General features: G+C 33.6%; 1 protein-coding gene across 1 annotated transcript in view; it reads left to right on the forward strand.

Moving 5' to 3' along the window:
- Nucleotides 1–4,093: 4,093 nt before the first annotated feature.
- The window catches only part of LOC118764388, a 19,717-nt gene continuing 390 nt past the window's right edge, over nt 4,094–23,420 (forward strand). Inside the window, exons 1-4 of the mRNA XM_036505157.1 lie at nt 4,094–4,174; nt 7,737–7,828; nt 15,041–15,180; nt 18,826–18,935. Coding sequence (XP_036361050.1) covers nt 4,096–4,174; nt 7,737–7,828; nt 15,041–15,180; nt 18,826–18,935 — 421 coding nt within the window. The 5' untranslated portion in view covers nt 4,094–4,095. The remainder of the gene's footprint in view (nt 4,175–7,736; nt 7,829–15,040; nt 15,181–18,825; nt 18,936–23,420) is intronic.

Raw genomic sequence — 23,420 nt, forward strand, 5'->3', positions numbered from 1 at the left:
GTACGTTATGTTTAACTGAGGAAAATAGCTCTCAGCACTCACACATGTACCTAAACTATAGAAGTGATATTTCTTACCTTTATCCTCTTACAAAAAGAGTATATTTTATCGTACCTACAGACACCATCATGACTATAATCGGCAGTTTTTTATCTTTGGCTCCTTCACCATAATCTCCTGAGAATCCAGTGAAGAGTTTAACCAAAACATAGACAGACACGCAGAACGCAAGTATGCCATAACATGCGCTTAGGCGTTCAAACACACATTAAGTACTACAGTTCTCCCACAAATTCTTGCACATATAATACCCCTAAAGAGATTAATATCAAGCATTAACTCGTACAGACATTTTCAGAATAATATTAGAAACCTTCGGAACCGAGAGCCTTATGTCCTAATATAATCATTCATCTAGTCATGTTTTCACTCCACCCACAAACCGGGTGTATTTTTTCACCCGCAATAACAAAGAGCAAACACCATATCTTTCCCATTCCTGCAAGCTCTGACGAGGTCACGTTATTAATCAATCGTGCTGTTTTCTCTTTTAATATCTAGTGAGAAACCAAATCGTAAGATTGGTTGTAAGGGATATATAATTCTTTACACTATCATTGATCTACCGACTTTATAGACAAATAATTTTCTGCATATATTTTCTGACTTATTGATTCTTAAGCCCTATCTCTCCTCCTTTCTCTCTCTGTCTCTCTCTCTCCTTCTGTCTCTCTTTCTCTCTCTCTCACTCTCACTCTCACACTTTCTGTATATATATATATATGAGATAAAATCACTATTAGGCAACTCAAACAGTGATAGACATAAACCAAACATAACAAACAAAAAATAAATATAATTAATATAATATACAATAAATACATTTAAAATTTAAATTATTACATTTTTTATTTTTTTATTTATATTTATAAATTTTCATATTTTTAAATTTTTTAATTTATAAATTTTTAAATCTTTAAACTTTAAAATTTTTTTATAACTAACTAAAAAGTATAAAAAAGTCTCTCTCTGTCTCTGTCTCTCTCTCTTTCTGTCTCTCTTTCTCTCTCTCTCTCTCTCTCTCTCTCACTCTCTCTCTCTCTCTCACATACTTTCTGTATATATATATATTTGAGATAAAACCACTATTAGGCAACTTAAACAGTGATAGACATAAACCAAAACATAAGAAACAAAAAATAGATATAATTAATATAATATACAATAAATACATTTAAAATTTAAATTATTACATTTTTTTATTTTTTTATTTATATTTATAAATTTTTATATTTATAAATTTTCATATTTTTTTAATTTTTAAATTTATAAATTTTTAGATCTTTAAACTTTAAAATTTTTTTGTAACTAACTAAAAGGTATAAAAAAGTTAAATATAATATAATAAGTAAAAACACTACGTACGTTTCATGGCTATAGTTCAATTCTAATAACAATTAAGTTTAAATTCAATTGAAAATTCGAATTAAAATTACAGTCAATCTTTAGGTTAATGGTAATAATTAAATAAATAAGCAAATAGAGTTAAACAATATTTTTTTTTAAATAAATAAAATATAAGTTTTCTTATGAAAAAAAAACTCAAATTTATGTGAAATATTAATGTTTAAGGTAAAAAATAGGTAGAAAAAGGTATTTATATGTTAAGATATAATATGGCTTTAAAAAACATAATAAACTCACAAATATCCTTAACTTAGTTATAGTCAGTATCTAATTACCAAATTATTTAACAAAATAATCAATTTTCATATTTTTAAATTTAAGTTCACATCTAATAATTATAAAATATTTAAGAATAATAACTAAATTATTATCAATAAATATAATAATTAAGATCTAAAATTTAATCTATCAATAAATATATAGATATATAATGAGAAATAAATAAATTAATTAGTCCATTATTACTTACGTAACGTAATTCCACGAGTATTCTTATAAACGCTGAAAAGACGTTTTCCGTTTTAAACTTTTAGTTCATGACACGACTTTGGAAAGCTAAGTAAAGCATTTCTATTTAAGATTTTAAAGTATTTTAATAAGTTTTATTGTATACTATATAACTACTGATTGTTAATATGATTATATAATTATTTAGTTGTTTAAGATATGTATATAATTATTAGATTATAACTGTACGTTATTTGTAAGGTATTACTTAGCCAAAGAGATATATAGATCGTAAATAGTTATACGATATTTTTAAGTTAGTTTATTAGTTTATAATTAAATTTTTTTCTTTAATTTTTTTCATGTATCTATACATATATTATATTAATGTATGCAGTATTGGATTAATTAATTTATTTATTTTTCATTAAATGTCTATATATTTATTGATAGCGTAAATTTTAGATTTTAATTACTATATTTGTTGATAATTATTTAGTTATTATTTTTTTAATATTTTATAATTATTAGATGTGAACTTAAATCTAAAAATATGAATAATGATTATTTAGTCAAATAATTTGGTAATTAAATATTGATATAACTGAGTTAAGGATATTCGTGAGTTTATTAGGTTTTTAAGCCATATTATATCTTCATAGATATCTCTAATAGTGACTTTGTTCTCTTTATCTATTATAGCTAAAATATAGCCATTTTCCATGGATAATATTTATTCGTAATTTTCATTGATAAAATATATTCGTAGTTTTCATTGTTAAAAGAATTTTCCATCTGTTTATTATAATTTTAGTTAATGACACGAATTTTGAAAGCTAAGTAAACCTTTTCTATTAAAGTTATTTTAATAAGTTATGTTATATTGTATTGTATTAGATACTGTATAACTACTGATTGTTAATTTGATTCTATAATTATTTTGTTGTTGAAGATATGTATTTCAATATTAGATTATAACTGTTCGTTATTTGTAAGGTATTACATAGCCAAAGAGATATATAGATTGTTAAATAGTTATACAGTTCTTTTAAGATAGGTTATACGTTTATAATTTGCTTTTTCATCTTTAACTTCTTAATATATATATAAATATATTATATTAATATTTAATATTTACGTAAGTAATAATGGACTAATTAATTTATTTATTTTTCATTATATGTCTATATATTTATTGATAGAGTAAATTTTAGATCTTAATTATAATATTTATTGATAATAATTTAGTTATTATTCTTAAATATTTTATAATTATTAGATGTGAACTTAAATTTTAAAATATTTATATTTATACTGTGAAATTTGATTTATCCTAACTCTAATTTTCCACTGTAAGTTTGGATATACTCCCTTATATTATTATTATAATTATAATTATTATTATTACCATTATTATTATTATTATTATTATTATTATTATTATTATTATTATTATTATTATTATTATTATTATTATCATTATATATGTATATATATAGTTAATCAAAGCATTAAACTCAAATAGAAAACACAACAACGCGAGGACGATGAACAAGTACAGTGTTATAGGGCGCTCAGGAAAGGAAAGAAAGAAGGAGGATTTAACGTTTCGAGCGGAGATCTTCGTCAGAAACATAGAAAAGGGAAAGATCCAAGGAAGGGAAGATGGAGGGCAAAATCGCCAAAGGTACACACTCGGTCACATATATGAATATATATATATATATATATATATATATATAATATTTTATACATATATATATTATATTATATATATATTATATTATATATAAACCACACGCAGACACACACTGACACACTGACACAACACACACACATACTAATACACATTCATAGTAGCACACATACATGTACATATAGTTATATATAGATATGTGTAATTATGTGTATGTATATGTATATTTTTCAGGAGTGGAAACGTCAATTCAATATCATTTAGTCCTCAGATTGCTGCAAGCTTACACACTACTATTTTTCGTGACTCAGATAAGATGCAACTCAGAGTATAAAGAAAGTCATTTCAAAAGACTTACTAAATCAAAATGCTTACTTGACAAATATAAAATAACTGAGACGACGGCATCTCCTACCCAGTGTGCAATTCAGTGTATATCACACGCTGAGTGTGGATATTTCAGCTATTGTAATGGAGCATGTCACATGTATCCAGCGATTTACAACGAAAATCTTGAAGATTATGATTGCGATTGTTCATCGTATATTCTATTCAATGAAGACGGTACGTAAAATATATTTTCTTTGACCTATGTAATGTTTGTTATATTTCTATACTTATCTAACGTTATACATATACATATATACATACAGTATACGTATAAATATATGAGTATGTATGGATGTATAACTAACTAACTAACATATATATATATATATATATATATATATATATATATATATATATATATATATTATATATATATATATGTATATATATATATATATATATATATATATATATATATATATATATATATATATATATATATATATATATATTATATACACTCTCGTTCTCTCTATCTCTAACTTCATGTCTGTCCTCTTCTCTCCCGCTTTGCCACTCACTTCTTCCCTTGATGTAAGTCTGGCACACACCAAAGGTACTGATGCACAAAACAAGTTGGCGTATTAATTTTATTGATGATGATGATAATAATAATAATAATAATAATAATAATAATAATAATAATAATAATAATAATAATAATGATAATCCTTGGATGGAATTTATGAGCATTTAATGCATCGCTACGCGCGTTTCGAAATATCATGTTTCTCATAAGATCACAGTCTGTATACCTGGGATGATTACAGCGTAGTCCGTAGTATCCATGGGCATCGGGTTGATCATCTTCAGGGATTCATTTCTTTAGGCAATGTGACATTAATGAACGTACAAGAGAGGGATGCTCATCCCTTTTTGACCAGTATGAAGCTTGAGTGAGATCAAACAAAAGAATGTACAACCCATCCTTGACATCCGCTGAATGAAACGCAAAAACAAGTCCAACACCACCACACACATCTCCATTCCCATATAACTACCATTCCTTCCTGTCTTTCTACTTCCCTACCAAATGCACACAGAAATGCCCACTCAGTCTTCATGCTGGTCAAAAGAGATAAACACCCCTTTGTTGAAGATCCATTAATGTTATATCACCGAAGAAATGACTCCATGAATAGGATCAACCCGATGCTCACGGTTACTCCAGACTACACTGTAATCATCCCAGGAATACGGACTGGGATCTTAATAGACATGTGATTTGTGGAAACGCGCGTAGCGATGCATTAAATGTTTGTAAATTCCATCCATTGATTTTTGTTATTTTTATTATATTTATCCTATATTATATCAGTACATTTTGGTGCAACCTCAAAAGACTGGTTCACCTGTCAACATTATTAGACGGTCACGCATAATGGCGTGTGTGTATGTGTGATGTGTGTGTGTGTATGTGTGCACGCGTGTGCATGTGTGTGTGATATATGTATGTGTGAGTGGTATGTTTATGTGTATGTGCATGTGCGTGTGTGTGATATGTGTTTGTGTGTGGTGTGGTATATGTATGTGCGCGTGTGGTGTGTGTTTATGTGTGTGTGTTCGTGTTTGTGTATTTATATATGTGTGTGAGTGTGCGTGTATGTGTGTTTTATCCTTTAACAAGAATAGAGTTGAGAGTGACATCGAAATTCTGATTACTGACGCCATCACTGTCTGATGATTTCTTAGCCAGCCGAAACTTCTACGTCACCGTCATTAGTGTACTTGCTAAAGAAAAATAAGTATTTATTATGCTAAATGTATTCATTTGCTGACAACGTTTCGTGTTGAAACCTTTTCGGTAGTAGGGTTCGCTCTTATTATCATTACAATTTATATTTGATTGTATTTTTTTTCACTTAATATTCATCATTTATTCATCATTGCTCTTTTAGATATTAAATGTACGTTATTTCATCTTAAAGCTGTCTGCTTTAAATTTTACATTTTCAAATGTAACATGATTTGCATACTTTCTACTAAGAATTAATATTTCATCGCTTGAACAGCTGTAAATATAAATGTTTTTCAACTCAGATTACATTGCTATGAAATATTCACATATTTAATAGCAATGCTTCGCATCACTTTCATTTTGTATGTAACAATATTTGATTATATAACTGCATGTTATATATAACCAAACAATTAACTTCTTTCAGTTTACTTCAAATGGGAGACAATGTAAATTAGCAGGATATATCTTTTCCCCACACAAAGATATAGTTACGATCATATAGTGCTTAGTAACGAATACTACCTCTATTAAAAATACATCGGTGTATGTATGCAAGCACGTGTGTGTGTGTGTTTATGTGCTACTATTAATTTCATGCGATGAAAGCATGCCAGATAGTATTTTTAATACATCTGGTGTCTCCGCGCAATCTTCAGGCACTGCCCATTTTGGTATAACAAGCTGTAAATAGGACAAGATGAGAGAAAAAACGAGAAAAGTGAGAAAGAAGTAGATATAAAGGTGGAAAGGTGAAAAGCATAAAAACGTAAAGGAAAGCAGAAAGAAGCAACCGGGAGGAGAATTAAAATTATCTCCCTTTTGACCGTAAAATATAAGACTGGAAAGATAACGGCCTAGAGTCTGCGGTAGTTATTCAATCTGGATAGGGTAGCACTTTCCAATTTGTCAACAGGAACTTAGCCACATACTTAAAATCACTGAAAATTTAGGATCTAGAATTCAGCAGTGTTAGAGTTCTTAGATCTGAAAAGAATTTGAGTTCTTTCAGCTCTGCATAGCGTATATTTGTTTTATCCGTTAACACATGGTATGGATTTTTCAACTATTTTCCACTTTATCTTGAAGCAGAGCAGTTATAAAAATCGATTCAAATGTTGGCACAAGGCCAGCAATTTCAGAGAAGGGGATAAATCGATTATATCGACTTCAGTGTTCACAGGTACTTATTTTATTGACCCTGAATGGATGAAAGGCTATGTTGACCTCGGCAGAATTTGAATTCAGAACGTAAAGATGATTGAAATGCCGCTAAGCATTTTACCCGGTGTGCTAACAATTCTGCCAGCTCGCCGCCTTAAGGGCAGTAATAATAATATCGTATGTCCTTACTATAGCCGTCTCTGTGTCTATGATTTACTAATTGAACATCCTCCTACTTTCAGACTTATTCTTCATGTCTGGCCCTACTCCATATCAGACACTCACTGATTACTTCGTCCATTCATTCCTACCCTGAACTGACAGTATTCTGTAAATCTTTCTCTGTACGCATTATTACAATCAACATCAGCCTACTGATATCCAAACTTTACATCGACCGCATCAAATTTCAGCAGCCTACGATCTATAGGAAGATCGTGGTAACTGCCGTTTTGCTTTGTTTAACTTTTAAAAGCTTAAAGTTCTCAAAAAATAATACAGTAGGTAGCTAAGTCAGTAAATTATTTGTAAGATTTCTGCTTTCAAATCAACTTCTTTTATTCAGGTGAGCTCAGCTTTTAACGAAATGCCCAAAACATAACTGCAAGACCTTTCCTTACAGGTCTCCCCAATCAAGGTTCACCTGGTACTAAATAATATCAACAATAATAACGTTCTGATGTTTTCCTTGCATATCCAATCCAACATTGATGGAGCAGTTCAGTTAATTTTCACTGTGCTACATGTTCACTTTAATATCTTGATAACGCTTTTGCCACACTCTGTCTGTGCACTTACATATAACTCATTGATATCCATTTCTGGTTGTTTCAGGCAAGAAGTTGCAGAAAGTATATCACATGACCGGACAATCATTTGAAAGAAGTCCTATTTATTTATACTGGGGGAATTTGTCTATTAAAAAGGTAATGCAATTTGGAAATTTCAAAATGATTTACATATAAATAACAATTTCTCAGTTCCCTATCTCTTGGGATATATGATTTTTACATTCCCCTGTGGATATAGCAAAGGTGTTGTAATTAATGCTGTTGGTTTTATTTATGTTCTGTCTACTGTTTAACCCTTAGATTCAAACAGGATCCAGTTTTGATTCTGTGTTTTATTTTCGTACATAGTATATCTATAACAAGATTATCCAGTGTTCAATTATTAGGCGGTTGGGTATAATCTGAGAAAGGTTTGCCTTCTATTTCTAGCAGATTAAGTGAGAAAATTGACGTTCATTCTGTTGTATGTGAGGTTAAAATGGAGTGCGGCATATAGTAATATCAGCTATGATGGAAGTGTTATCATGTACGTGTTTTGTCGTGGTATAAAAGTTGAGTTACAGCAAATATTCCGGTCAGTACCACAGATATACTTGTCAGATGCTTGACTATAACCAGTTGAGCATGCCCCTTTGTGGCTAACGATATGTGCATCTCTGATCACGAGCAGAAGTAGTGGGGAAGCATCATAGCCATGTATTGAGAGGAATTCTTTCGGGTTTGAATAATTCACCTCTGGAAACAAGGGTGTTTTATTCAACGTCCTTAACATAAACCTTATTCAGAGACCTTATTGAGATGGAATTAATACTTGCTGATTTTGTCTTTGGTTTTGTTTCTGTTCTGAATTTGTCATGATTTTGTACTCTTCAAAGATGCAACAGAACTTTTGCAAAAATATCGAAATCCCAATATGTAGTCCAATGCCTTGTAAATCACGAATATTTTTTCCTAAACCCAAACATTTTCGCTTCCTTTATCGTGCATTTCAATCAAAATTGTGCTCTATCAGATCTTTCTTTATCGAACTCTCTCTCTCTCTCTCTCTCTCTCTCTCTCTCTCTCTATTTCTCGACATACACACAAATTATATAAGTATTGATATATATATATATGTGTGTGTGTGTGTGTGTGTGTGTGTGTGTTTTATAATATATATATATATATTACAAACTGAAACAGCTGTAAATGTTATTGTAACTACAATTAAACGGTGACCTTTTAATACCGATGATCAACTTCTAATTGTTAATTGTTGCTCCATTTCTTCTCTCTGAATATATTACACCACAGTTTACCATTTAAATTACCAATTACTATTAACCTAATAGCAAGGCCTATATATAGTTAGGTGACACACTTATAGTGCCTACGGATATATTGATATATATATATAATTTCAACAATTGAGGGCAAAATTAATTAATTATTAATCAATTTCACCAAGTGTTCAGTATGCAAAGGGACCATTCAAGGCGAATTCAAATTATTACATTATATAAAAGGGCTTAGTAAAATAAATTACTTTGCCGCATACTGAACTCATTAGAAATAGCAGCTAAAAAACTTTTTTAAAGCTATTTCTAATACTTAAAGAAAATCTCTCTCATATATAGTGTTTGCTTAATTCAACTCACAAAAGTTTGGGGGTAAGGACATCGAAAAATCAAATGCTAAGGTTATTCGAGAACGTACGTTTCAAGATTAGTCAAAACAACATTTCTATCATCGGCTCAGAAATTCCTTGGTTTGGATTTGGAAACACTGAAAATAAGAACATACCCTTTCGAAGATCTGCTTCCAACTAACAGTGCCAACAAATTCAAATAAGCAAGCGAAGAATCTCTGTTCTCCCCTTTCCACCAGCGTGGGTTAAAATCATCAAACACTATGCTTATTTCGGTAAAATCCGAAGCATTAATCAGAGGGAGATTAATTATAATTTCAACAATTGAGGGCAAAATTAATTAATTATTAATCAATTTCACCAAGTGTTCAGTATGCAAAGGGACCATTCAAGGCGAATTCAAATTATTACATTATATAAAAGGGCTTAGTAAAATAAATTACTTTGCCGCATACTGAACTCATTAGAAATAGCAGCTAAAAAACTTTTTTAAAGCTATTTCTAATACTTAAAGAAAATCTCTCTCATATATAGTGTTTGCTTAATTCAACTCACAAAAGTTTGGGGGTAAGGACATCGAAAAATCAAATGCTAAGGTTATTCGAGAACGTACGTTTCAAGATTAGTCAAAACATTTCTATCATCGGCTCAGAAATTCCTTGGTTTGGATTTGGAAACACTGAAAATAAGAACATACCCTTTCGAAGATCTGCTTCCAACTAACAGTGCCAACAAATTCAAATAAGCAAGCGAAGAATCTCTGTTCTCCCCTTTCCACCAGCGTGGGTTAAAATCATCAAACACTATGCTTATTTCGGTAAAATCCGAAGCATTAATCAGAGGGAGATTAATTATAATTTCAACAATTGAGGGCAAAATTAATTAATTATTAATCAATTTCACCAAGTGTTCAGTATGCAAAGGGACCATTCAAGGCGAATTCAAATTATTACATTATATAAAGGGCTTAGTAAAATAAATTACTTTGCCGCATACTGAACTCATTAGAAATAGCAGCTAAAAAACTTTTTTAAAGCTATTTCTAATACTTAAAGAAAATCTCTCTCATATATAGTGTTTGCTTAATTCAACTCACAAAAGTTTGGGGGTAAGGACATCGAAAAATCAAATGCTAAGGTTATTCGAGAACGTACGTTTCAAGATTAGTCAAAACAACATTTCTATCATCGGCTCAGAAATTCCTTGGTTTGGATTTGGAAACACTGAAAATAAGAACATACCCTTTCGAAGATCTGCTTCCAACTAACAGTGCCAACAAATTCAAATAAGCAAGCGAAGAATCTCTGTTCTCCCCTTTCCACCAGCGTGGGTTAAAATCATCAAACACTATGCTTATTTCGGTAAAATCCGAAGCATTAATCAGAGGGAGATTAATTATAATTTCAACAATTGAGGGCAAAATTAATTAATTATTAATCAATTTCACCAAGTGTTCAGTATGCAAAGGGACCATTCAAGGCGAATTCAAATTATTACATTATATAAAAGGGCTTAGTAAAATAAATTACTTTGCCGCATACTGAACTCATTAGAAATAGCAGCTAAAAAACTTTTTTAAAGCTATTTCTAATACTTAAAGAAAATCTCTCTCATATATAGTGTTTGCTTAATTCAACTCACAAAAGTTTGGGGGTAAGGACATCGAAAAATCAAATGCTAAGGTTATTCGAGAACGTACGTTTCAAGATTAGTCAAAACATTTCTATCATCGGCTCAGAAATTCCTTGGTTTGGATTTGGAAACACTGAAAATAAGAACATACCCTTTCGAAGATCTGCTTCCAACTAACAGTGCCAACAAATTCAAATAAGCAAGCGAAGAATCTCTGTTCTCCCCTTTCCACCAGCGTGGGTTAAAATCATCAAACACTATGCTTATTTCGGTAAAATCCGAAGCATTAATCAGAGGGAGATTAATTATAATTTCAACAATTGAGGGCAAAATTAATTAATTATTAATCAATTTCACCAAGTGTTCAGTATGCAAAGGGACCATTCAAGGCGAATTCAAATTATTACATTATATAAAAGGGCTTAGTAAAATAAATTACTTTGCCGCATACTGAACTCATTAGAAATAGCAGCTAAAAAACTTTTTTAAAGCTATTTCTAATACTTAAAGAAAATCTCTCTCATATATAGTGTTTGCTTAATTCAACTCACAAAAGTTTGGGGGTAAGGACATCGAAAAATCAAATGCTAAGGTTATTCGAGAACGTACGTTTCAAGATTAGTCAAAACAACATTTCTATCATCGGCTCAGAAATTCCTTGGTTTGGATTTGGAAACACTGAAAATAAGAACATACCCTTTCGAAGATCTGCTTCCAACTAACAGTGCCAACAAATTCAAATAAGCAAGCGAAGAATCTCTGTTCTCCCCTTTCCACCAGCGTGGGTTAAAATCATCAAACACTATGCTTATTTCGGTAAAATCCGAAGCATTAATCAGAGGGAGATTAATTATAATTTCAACAATTGAGGGCAAAATTAATTAATTATTAATCAATTTCACCAAGTGTTCAGTATGCAAAGGGACCATTCAAGGCGAATTCAAATTATTACATTATATAAAAGGGCTTAGTAAAATAAATTACTTTGCCGCATACTGAACTCATTAGAAATAGCAGCTAAAAAACTTTTTTAAAGCTATTTCTAATACTTAAAGAAAATCTCTCTCATATATAGTGTTTGCTTAATTCAACTCACAAAAGTTTGGGGGTAAGGACATCGAAAAATCAAATGCTAAGGTTATTCGAGAACGTACGTTTCAAGATTAGTCAAAACATTTCTATCATCGGCTCAGAAATTCCTTGGTTTGGATTTGGAAACACTGAAAATAAGAACATACCCTTTCGAAGATCTGCTTCCAACTAACAGTGCCAACAAATTCAAATAAGCAAGCGAAGAATCTCTGTTCTCCCCTTTCCACCAGCGTGGGTTAAAATCATCAAACACTATGCTTATTTCGGTAAAATCCGAAGCATTAATCAGAGGGAGATTAATTATAATTTCAACAATTGAGGGCAAAATTAATTAATTATTAATCAATTTCACCAAGTGTTCAGTATGCAAAGGGACCATTCAAGGCGAATTCAAATTATTACATTATATAAAAGGGCTTAGTAAAATAAATTACTTTGCCGCATACTGAACTCATTAGAAATAGCAGCTAAAAAACTTTTTTAAAGCTATTTCTAATACTTAAAGAAAATCTCTCTCATATATAGTGTTTGCTTAATTCAACTCACAAAAGTTTGGGGGTAAGGACATCGAAAAATCAAATGCTAAGGTTATTCGAGAACGTACGTTTCAAGATTAGTCAAAACAACATTTCTATCATCGGCTCAGAAATTCCTTGGTTTGGATTTGGAAACACTGAAAATAAGAACATACCCTTTCGAAGATCTGCTTCCAACTAACAGTGCCAACAAATTCAAATAAGCAAGCGAAGAATCTCTGTTCTCCCCTTTCCACCAGCGTGGGTTAAAATCATCAAACACTATGCTTATTTCGGTAAAATCCGAAGCATTAATCAGAGGGAGATTAATTATAATTTCAACAATTGAGGGCAAAATTAATTAATTATTAATCAATTTCACCAAGTGTTCAGTATGCAAAGGGACCATTCAAGGCGAATTCAAATTATTACATTATATAAAAGGGCTTAGTAAAATAAATTACTTTGCCGCATACTGAACTCATTAGAAATAGCAGCTAAAAAACTTTTTTAAAGCTATTTCTAATACTTAAAGAAAATCTCTCTCATATATAGTGTTTGCTTAATTCAACTCACAAAAGTTTGGGGGTAAGGACATCGAAAAATCAAATGCTAAGGTTATTCGAGAACGTACGTTTCAAGATTACTCAAAACAACATTTCTATCATCGGCTCAGAAATTCCTTGGTTTGGATTTGGAAACACTGAAAATAAGAACATACCCTTTCGAAGATCTGCTTCCAACTAACAGTGCCAACAAATTCAAATAAGCAAGCGAAGAATCTCTGTTCTCCCCTTTCCACCAGCGTGGGTTAAAATCATCAAACACTATGCTTATTTCGGTAAAATCCGAAGCATTAATCAGAGGGAGATTAATTATAATTTCAACAATTGAGGGCAAAATTAATTAATTATTAATCAATTTCACCAAGTGTTCAGTATGCAAAGGGACCATTCAAGGCGAATTCAAATTATTACATTATATAAAAGGGCTTAGTAAAATAAATTACTTTGCCGCATACTGAACTCATTAGAAATAGCAGCTAAAAAACTTTTTTAAAGCTATTTCTAATACTTAAAGAAAATCTCTCTCATATATAGTGTTTGCTTAATTCAACTCACAAAAGTTTGGGGGTAAGGACATCGAAAAATCAAATGCTAAGGTTATTCGAGAACGTACGTTTCAAGATTAGTCAAAACAACATTTGGAAAGGGTGGAAAGGGGAGAACAGAGATTCTTCGCTTGCTTATTTGAATTTGTTGGCACTGTTAGTTGGAAGCAGATCTTCGAAAGGGTATGTTCTTATTTTCAGTGTTTCCAAATCCAAACCAAGGAATTTCTGAGCCGATGATAGAAATGTTGTTTTGACTAATCTTGAAACGTACGTTCTCGAATAACCTTAGCATTTGATTTTTCGATGTCCTTACCCCCAAACTTTTGTGAGTTGAATTAAGCAAACACTATATATGAGAGAGATTTTCTTTAAGTATTAGAAATAGCTTTAAAAAAGTTTTTTAGCTGCTATTTCTAATGAGTTCAGTATGCGGCAAAGTAATTTATTTTACTAAGCCCTTTTATATAATGTAATAATTTGAATTCGCCTTGAATGGTCCCTTTGCATACTGAACACTTGGTGAAATTGATTAATAATTAATTAATTTTGCCCTCAATTGTTGAAATTATAATTAATCTCCCTCTGATTAATGCTTCGGATTTTACCGAAATAAGCATAGTGTTTGATGATTTTAACCCACGCTGGTGGAAAGGGGAGAACAGAGATTCTTCGCTTGCTTATTTGAATTTGTTGGCACTGTTAGTTGGAAGCAGATCTTCGAAAGGGTATGTTCTTATTTTCAGTGTTTCCAAATCCAAACCAAGGAATTTCTGAGCCGATGATAGAAATGCTGTTTTGACTAATCTTGAAACGTACGTTCTCGAATAACCTTAGCATTTGATTTTTCGATGTCCTTACCCCCAAACTTTTGTGAGTTGAATTAAGCAAACACTATATATGAGAGAGATTTTCTTTAAGTATTAGAAATAGCTTTAAAAAAGTTTTTTAGCTGCTATTTCTAATGAGTTCAGTATGCGGCAAAGTAATTTATTTTACTAAGCCCTTTTATATAATGATATATATATATATATATATACGAACACAAACACACATATTTTACCCTTTCATTTTCGCTTCTCTTTTTCTCTCTGTCTCTTTCTCTCTCTCACTACTCACACGCACACACACACACACACACTCTCTCTCTCTCTCTCTCTCTTTTCCTAACTTCTCTATTCATTTTTCTCTTTTGTTCTAAGATTTTCTTACTCTCTGTCTCACTCTTCCTCACTTTTCTCTTTCCCTCTCTTCCTCACCCGCCTTCTTTCTCCTTATATCTCATCCTTATCTTCTTTCTCTTTCTGCTACTCACTCCTCTCTCACTCTCTTACATTCTTTATAAATCCTTGTCAACTTTTCATTTGCAGGTGGAATTTACGATGGACGGAAGTTTCATATACACATTCAACGGAACAGGGACAAATGCTACATCGTTCTACCGGAATGAGAAGTTCATTTCTATGAAGCCAAATAAAAACACTAAAAAGAAGTTTACATCCAACAATGAGTATATATTATCTCCTAATTTGTGTTAACCGCTTTAATGTTTTCGTGATAATAATAATGATTTCTCGCAGTCAAAGGATAATCTCTTATTTTGAGGGAAGAGTGACAGCAATTGTATTGATTTCACTAATTAACTGGTATCAATTTAACGACCCTGGAATAATGAGAGGCAAGTGTTGGCTTGCTAGGATTTGAACTCAATACGTTAAGGAAAGAAACTATCACCAGTTGCATTATTTGGTACCTTGCTGTTTCTTACATTCATTGTTTTAGTAGTAGTAGTAGTAGTAGTAGTAGTAGTAGTAGTAGTAGTAGTAGTAGTAGTAGTAGTAGTAGTAGTAACCACAACAAAATACAAATACTAATGTTGTAACAGAACTAGAATTTGTGACAGAACGCAAATGTTAGAAGAAATGCTTTTACACAGAGAGTTCCACTGAGAAACCAAGTTTGCGAAAATCATGACTCATCGCAGAATGGAGATTTATAAATAGGAAATAAAAGTCCGTTGATGGTTGCTCAAGTTAAAGCACTGAGCAATAATTTAGTGAATATAGATATGTATTCAATATTTTCAACGGGTAAGGGCCGCTTATATTATCAGCAAATGGACAATAATAATTATATCTTAGCAAGCTTTGTTTACGCGACGTCATAAGGTTTAAATTTACCTGCAAAATTAATATAAGGACATAAACACCTCAGACAAAAGGTATAATCAGGAACTACAAAAGGTTCATTATGGAGATGGCAAATCAAAATCTTCCATAGGATTTTTGACATCCAAACAGAGAGAAATGAACACCATTGACCAGATATCCTTCTCAGCATCAGCATCAGTATTATTCCGCTTCTGCTCTCAAATGCAGCAGGTTGATGCCACTGGCTTTTGTTGGCTGCAATTTTCTCTGCATCATTTTATATTAACATCTCTCATTTCGGTTATGAATGTTCTGCGTCATGTATATTTCTTTCTTTTTCTCTAAAGCTAATTTAGAATGGTGTAGTTCTGGTAGTCGAAGTATGTGACCTGCTAGTTTTAATCTTAATCTTCGTTATTTGCGGATTTCTCAAAGTGGTCTTGTATTCAGGGACAATAGCGAGTCCCACCGGGAGTGTAATATGAGGACTAATAGAGGAAAGATCATTAACTGGAAAACTTTTTGACTGAAATATTACCATAAAAGTAGTAGAAAACTGTCAAAAAGAAAGGATCTTCAAATAGAAATATTTAAGATGCGGGGCTTCAAAGGGAAAACCACACAAGATATAAACATAGAAGCCATATCAAGACTAACAGCCCTACACATTGTCCAAAACTATAGGATCATCCTGCATCCTGTGCGAAGCATTATTAATTCAACAGCACAGTCCAAATAGAACAATCTTCAAAGACACAATACAATCTATAAAATAAGGACCTAATAAAATAAAACAGTACAACTCGCGCGATATATACTTTACAAGATTAATGCCTAATAAAGTAACACAACTCATATTCCATACACTACACAAGAAATCATCAAACGCTAATATATCACGTGATACAACAGGCTGAACTCCGCAGCAAAACAAACCCATGCACTATTCTGACAGGTTAGATCTATACACCTCCATCCCATATAAAAATGAGAACACAGAAAATGCTACACACATTTCAGAAACATGGAGTTGCAAGAAACGGTGCAATTGAAACTTGCATGAAACTATCAAAGAAATATCAACAACAATCGCTTCTAATTTAAAGACAAAGCCATGGATTTTGTGAGGGCATAATGTAATACATCGTTTCCAGTGTTGCATTAATCTATCGATTCTGGGGATAAATTTGAACTCAGAACATACAGAGCTGAAAGCAACACACCTAGGCATATTTTCCGATTGTCTAACGATTTTGCCACTCCACAAAGGCCATTCCAAATGCTAAACTACTGTCCTTCTAAAATTATTTCTAAGATAAGTACAAGAACTAAAATTTGGAGAGAGGACGAAAGACATTATTTTAGGGTTTCAAAGATTACGCGATTCCAAGACAAATAGAAGTGTCTTATTTTCTAAAATATTCTGAATTGTTTTTCCAATCCAATTACACTTTACTATTATCAGTCGAGGTGATTCGACATGCATTCTTTCTATCAAAGAAATATTATTGGATTGTCATTGTTGGAAAGCTTTTGGTCATTGACCTTTTTCATCACAGCTGAACTGAAGTCAAATAACAAGTTCTGATTTATCCAAATTACACGTTTTTATACGTTCAATATCATGAATAACAAACGGGCTATGTGACACTTGCTTGAAAAAGTAAACCATCAATTTAATTAAGCATAACTGATTGTCGTAAAAAAAAAGACATGACAGAAGTAAACAGGCACACATATCATTAAAATTTAGTTAAATCTGAAATTATATATTCAAATTATGTATTGATTCTTATAATATGAATTTCTAATATTTAATAGACATGTCCTTGGCATTTTTCAATGCAAGAAGCCTATTAGGAATGTTATTGTTTAGATTAATATTCTCTTCAGGAATTTCTTGCCACGTTACGTGCAGTAATCTCAGAAGACCCGGCTGTGAGCATGCCTTTTTGTTCTTTTTACGAAGTATCTCGTCCATTATGCCCCAATTGCATTCAATAGGATTCATATCTGATGTCTAGCTTGGCTGTGGAAGCTTCTTAAGGCCATTCTCTTCCAACCGATCTTGGGTCTTTTTAAACGTGTGACAAGGAGCCCCATCTTCGATAAATAGAGCGTCACCTTTAATCATTTTACCACTGGAGAAGATTGAGAGGAATGACTTCGGCAATATGGAGACATATTTATTTAAGTTTATGTTTCCCTTACACTCCACCAGCTCTGTTCAACCATTACTATAAATTACTCCCCAGACCATCAGATTGTTGGTTGCAATCTCTTCACATCGAATTCTTAACCACAGAATCTCCAGACAAACACTTGATCACTGTCTGAAAAAGCAGCAAACCTGAACTCATCAGAGAATATGACAATGTCGCAAAATGCTAGTGCCCTCTCTACCATCTCACTGGCCCAATCTTCTCCGCTTGATATTGGCGTCTTTAAAAAGTGGCTTTCTCCTTGCTGCTTTGTCATTGTAACCAAGTTTATGAAGACACCTGGCAGCTGTTCTGAGACTGACATCAAATTGTTCTGCTATGTCAGATTTGTTGTAACGAGGAGTATCCGGGAGACTTCTCTTAATAAAGGAAAGGGCCCTGTCAGAATGTCCTGGTCGACCTGGACGAGGTAGTGGGTACTCCTTCCCTTCTATGGGGAATTGTGCAATCACTCTATTCACTGTAGAAAGTGGGACCACGAAGTTTTCTGCGACTTTATGCTGGTGAAGTCCACCTACAGATAGACTGGCAATATGGCCTCTTTGAAATTCGGACAGTTCTAAGGTTTCTTTTGTACGTGGCATGATAGGCAGTGACAAACAGAAACTGAGTCACGAAAATGTCAAGTAACAAAAAAAATATACCTTTTTAAGTTGAAATAAACATCAAACTATGTTTTATGGGGTGTCTATTTGCTTGTTTTATATTTTATGGGGTGTCATGTATTTGTATAGTCGTTCAAGTTTTCATTATGATAATCCTTATTAAATTTATCAATTGTAGTATCACAACACCGTATTTTTACATGGATTTTGGAAACGATTTCAACTATGGTAACTGGATCGAAGCCAAAATGGTTAATGGATACTACAAACTTATTATGTATTACAACGGTATGTAAAATGTATCACCCTGTTTGTGAGTGGATATATATATATGCGCTTGGCTTAGATTTCCCTTGGCTGGCTGGCCATATCGGAGCAATCTCAAGATTAATCAGCCGAAATTGCTAAGATGATCTGGTTCTTGACTGATGACTGAGGGCTTCGAATGTCCCGTCCTGTGGTTCTTGTGTCGTCTCTGTGGTGTTTCATGTTCTTGTCCATGTCTGTAATTATTTTTACTGTTTACCTATATAATCGGCGGCTACGTATCCACAATTGACCTTATACGATAAGTATATTTTTTCTCTAGCATTGATACGACTCTTAATCTGTCTCTTTTTCTCTCTCTCTCTCCTCCCTTATTCCCCTTCCTTTCTTTCCCTCTCCATCCGTCTCTCCCCCCCTTCTACGTTTCTCTATCTCTCTCACCTCCAGCCCCCTCGATCTGTCTCTTCTCTTCTCCTCCCTCGTCCACCTTCTCTCTCTTTTCATCTGTCCCTTTCTCCTGTCTTCTGTTCTCACGTGACAGCTAGCCGCCGTTGAGCGCTCTTTTCGTTTTCAGCAGCCGCAGAAGCAACACGTATTTGTTCGTCTCCCCGTGGCCATTAGGCACAACTTCACAAGCCAGCCCCATACTCAACTCGTCCTGTCGAAAGACCCTTGTCCCACGTCCTGGTTTTGTTTTGTTGTTTATTTTTTATTTTTATTTTTACCGTTATTGTTTTTACGTTTTTGTATTCTTATTGGTGTCACGTATTCTGTATTTTTGTTTATGTACTTCGTTCGTTTTCCGTCCTCGCGTTGTATACATTCGAAGCTTTCTTCCAGGGGATCTAATGCGCTTGGCTTAGATTTCCCTTGGCTGGCTGGCCATATCGGAGCAATCTCAAGATTAATCAGCCGAAATTGCTAAGATGATCTGGTTCTTGACTGATGACTGAGGGCTTCGAATGTCCCGTCCTGTGGTTCTTGTGTCGTCTCTGTGGTGTTTCATGTTCTTGTCCATGTCTGTAATTATTTTTACTGTTTACCTATATATATATATATATATATATATATATGAGTATGAGTATATATATATATATATATATATGCATATATACATTCATTGATAGATAGATAGACAGACAGACAGACAGAAAGATAGATAGATAGATAGATAGATAGATAGATAGATAGATAGATAGATAGATAGATAGATAGATAGATACATATATACATACATACATACATACATACATACATAGATACATACATACATACATACATACATACATACATACATACATACATACATACATACATAGATAGATAGATAGATAGATAGATAGATAGATAGATAGATAGATAGATAGATAGATAGATATACATTTGTCTGGGGAGAGTCAAAGTGCTTTAATACAACGAAGTTTGTTTCAGCTCACGGATTAACATGAGGAATCGTGAAAACCAAATACAAAACGAAGTAAATATATGTATGTGTATGTGTTCGAATAGGATGTAGATATGTATGTGTGTATGTCTGTATGTGTGTATGTCTGTATGAGTGTGCGTGTGCGTGTGTCTGTGTGTTTGTGTGTGTGTGTGAGTCCGTGTGTGTGTGTATGGAAAAGTATGCATATTTGAATACTAATTATTTTTATACAAGCTACTTTTGGATTACATACATATGTATACATGTTAATTCGCACGTCGAATATTAATTCCAAATTGGTACCTGGCTCCCATAAGACCACCAAATCTGCAACGAGAAAAGGGTTCGGTAGAATACCGCAATTGTCCATCGTGAAGGGAAGCGTTCAGATCTTAGGTAGAGGAGTTCGTTCGAGACGTATGTTGAGTCTCCACCGAATGATGAAACAATCAGTATTAAATCTTCAAATCGTGCTGAGAGGTGTGGGGTGAGAGCAGAAGGGTTGCGTGTCCCAGCATGCCGACGTGGGTCCCAGAAGAAACAAACGTTAATTATTGGGATTTGGAATGTTACAACTCTTATCGTTAAAGAGTAAGGACTAGAGGAGGAGGTTAAACGCTCCTCGCTACATATAGTTGGTGTCTCTTCTACTAGGTTCCCTGGTTCTGGCACTGTACATTTGGATAGAAGGTGGACACTTCCTTAGTCAGGGGTGGTGCCAACTACGTCTTTCCTTGTTGGGGTGGGGATACTCTCAGGTGCGGGCTGTTGGGTTGTGTTAATCAGTGGATCCCATTAGGTGGGAAAGTTTGTCTCCTGAAATTCAGACTGAAAGAAGGGCCGCTGTGGCTTTTACAGGATATTCACCAAAGAGTAAAACTATTTACATTCCTTTACTTGATGAAGTCACCGCAGCATTAAATGTAATTTCAGCTGGAAATGGGGTCTCCGATATAAGTATACCCGGTATATGAATACTTCGAGAGAGATGCCAACGAGAAATCTTGTTATCGTTTTGAACGTCTTTTGAGTCTATGATGGACGTTCGGGTAAAAGCAAGAGCAGAGTTATCAACTGATCCTCACGTAGGTGTCTGCAAATTGAGACTGTCTATGACCGGAAGAACTCACAAAACCGATAATTCAAGTAAGACTTACCGAATTAAGTGAGAAACCTTGGCAGATGATAAGATCGGGAACAAATATGCGGGTACGTTAGAATCGTAATTCAAAGTCATTCCGGTACAAATTGAGCAGGTCAAAACGGAGTGGAGTTTGTTTTGTTCGGCAGTTTCTTCTGTTGAATAATTCTGTGGACGAAAGCGTTTCTGTGTGGCACCAGATTCTAAAGGAACATTCTGGTTATACCAAGAAGTTAATGATTCCATCTGAGCAAAGAAGGACGTTTATAAAGCTTGGCTTCTGAAACAAGTCTTCTCTTTTGCGCAGGCGATACAGCAAGTCGCGAAAAGTTGTACCAGAGAAAATACAAACGACGAAGGATAAACCATGTGAGGACTTTAGTGTTAAGCTGCATTCTAACTTTAGAATGCCCAGTAAAGTATTGTGGCAGAGCATCTGCTGTCTTCGTAACGAAAATGTCTCTTCTATACCTTCCATGAAGAATTCTGCTGTAGTTTTTCTCTCTACAGAGAGGAGATGGAGGAAATCCTTTACTAATCACAATAAAATCTCCTGGTTCACATGTATTTATGGGCGAAGACTAAACCTCACAGCTAGAAGCAGCTAAGGTGCTCGAATGAGACAAATCTGATGGAGGGCATGAAATTCGACATGAGATGTTAAACGCTTTTTATAGAAGAGCTATTTTCTGGTTGATTCGTGTATCCCAGCTGACATAAACATCAAGGAAGACATCAAAGCAATCCGAATATTAATCCCATTTGTTAAAGCAAGAGAGAGAGAGTGTGTGCACTATTTTTAAAGGGATCTTCTTGTTTAGCTTCCCCGGTAAAAATTTGTCCTAAGTGACTGAAAAACAAAAGAATGGAAATTGTCGAGCATAAGGCCGTTGAAGAAAAATGTGGCCTCCATCCTGGACACCTCACAACTGATCAAGTGTCACTTTATGACGAGTATCAGAGAGATCGTGAGAATATTACCAAGACGCACGCATTATAGACCTCAATGAACGTGCGTCGCAGGATATGTTGCGGAAGATTTTTCAGGAATCTGTGTACGGAGTGCGGTAAAGTCCCTATACGAATTCCCAGATGTCTGTGTTCGGTCAACGGGTGCTAAATGGAAACTGTTCAACATAGGAAGATGGATTTTGGCAGGAATATGCATAGGCACCCCTCCTTTCCATAATTTTTATGAATGGATTGACACACATTACTTGTGGATGTGTATGTAACACAACCTGTGCGTGGAGGATCAGTCGGCTGATATTTATAGAAGACATTTTGAAGCTTGGCTCAGCAGGAGGTGAGCTCCAACATGCAGTGAATAGGTTCACTGCTAAATGCTGTAAGACGGAAATGAGAGCAAGTGTTGGGGAGACTGTGACACTGGAATTCTCGAGAAAGTCTTCCAGTGCACTGTGCATATGTTAGTGGAACGAGTATCTTGGAGCTGTATTTACGAATGATGGCAAGTAGGAGGCTGAATTGAGTGCTACAATGGTAGAGTAATGGGTCGGCTCTGGTATTCGATCCTTAGAAGAGGAGAGGTAAATCAGCAAGCCAAACACGCTACGATTGCGAATACAAGCAGCCGAAATGAGGTTCTTTTTAAGGACATTTGGATAAACGTTACTCGGCGGGAGAAAGGGTTTCTCTTCAGATCTAGCTGCTACTTTTCTGCATTGAAAGGTCACAGCATCAGTGTTGTGAATATCACAGAAATAAATCACAAGAAGGATTCTTTAAGCCGAATCAACCGACAGGATTTGTTAATATCGATAGTGTCAGTTGGTCATTCTTGGAAATCTTACCAGATTGTCTAGTGGTCGTTGCCTCTAAAAAGATTTTATGAGAGAGATACCTAAGGATTCTAACGCCATCAAGATTGATGGGTGAATAGATTGATGGATGGATGGATGGATGGATGGATGGATGG

Source organism: Octopus sinensis, linkage group LG8 (assembly GCF_006345805.1).
Source record: "Octopus sinensis linkage group LG8, ASM634580v1, whole genome shotgun sequence".
In the NCBI taxonomy this organism is placed as follows: Eukaryota; Metazoa; Mollusca; class Cephalopoda; order Octopoda; family Octopodidae; genus Octopus; species Octopus sinensis.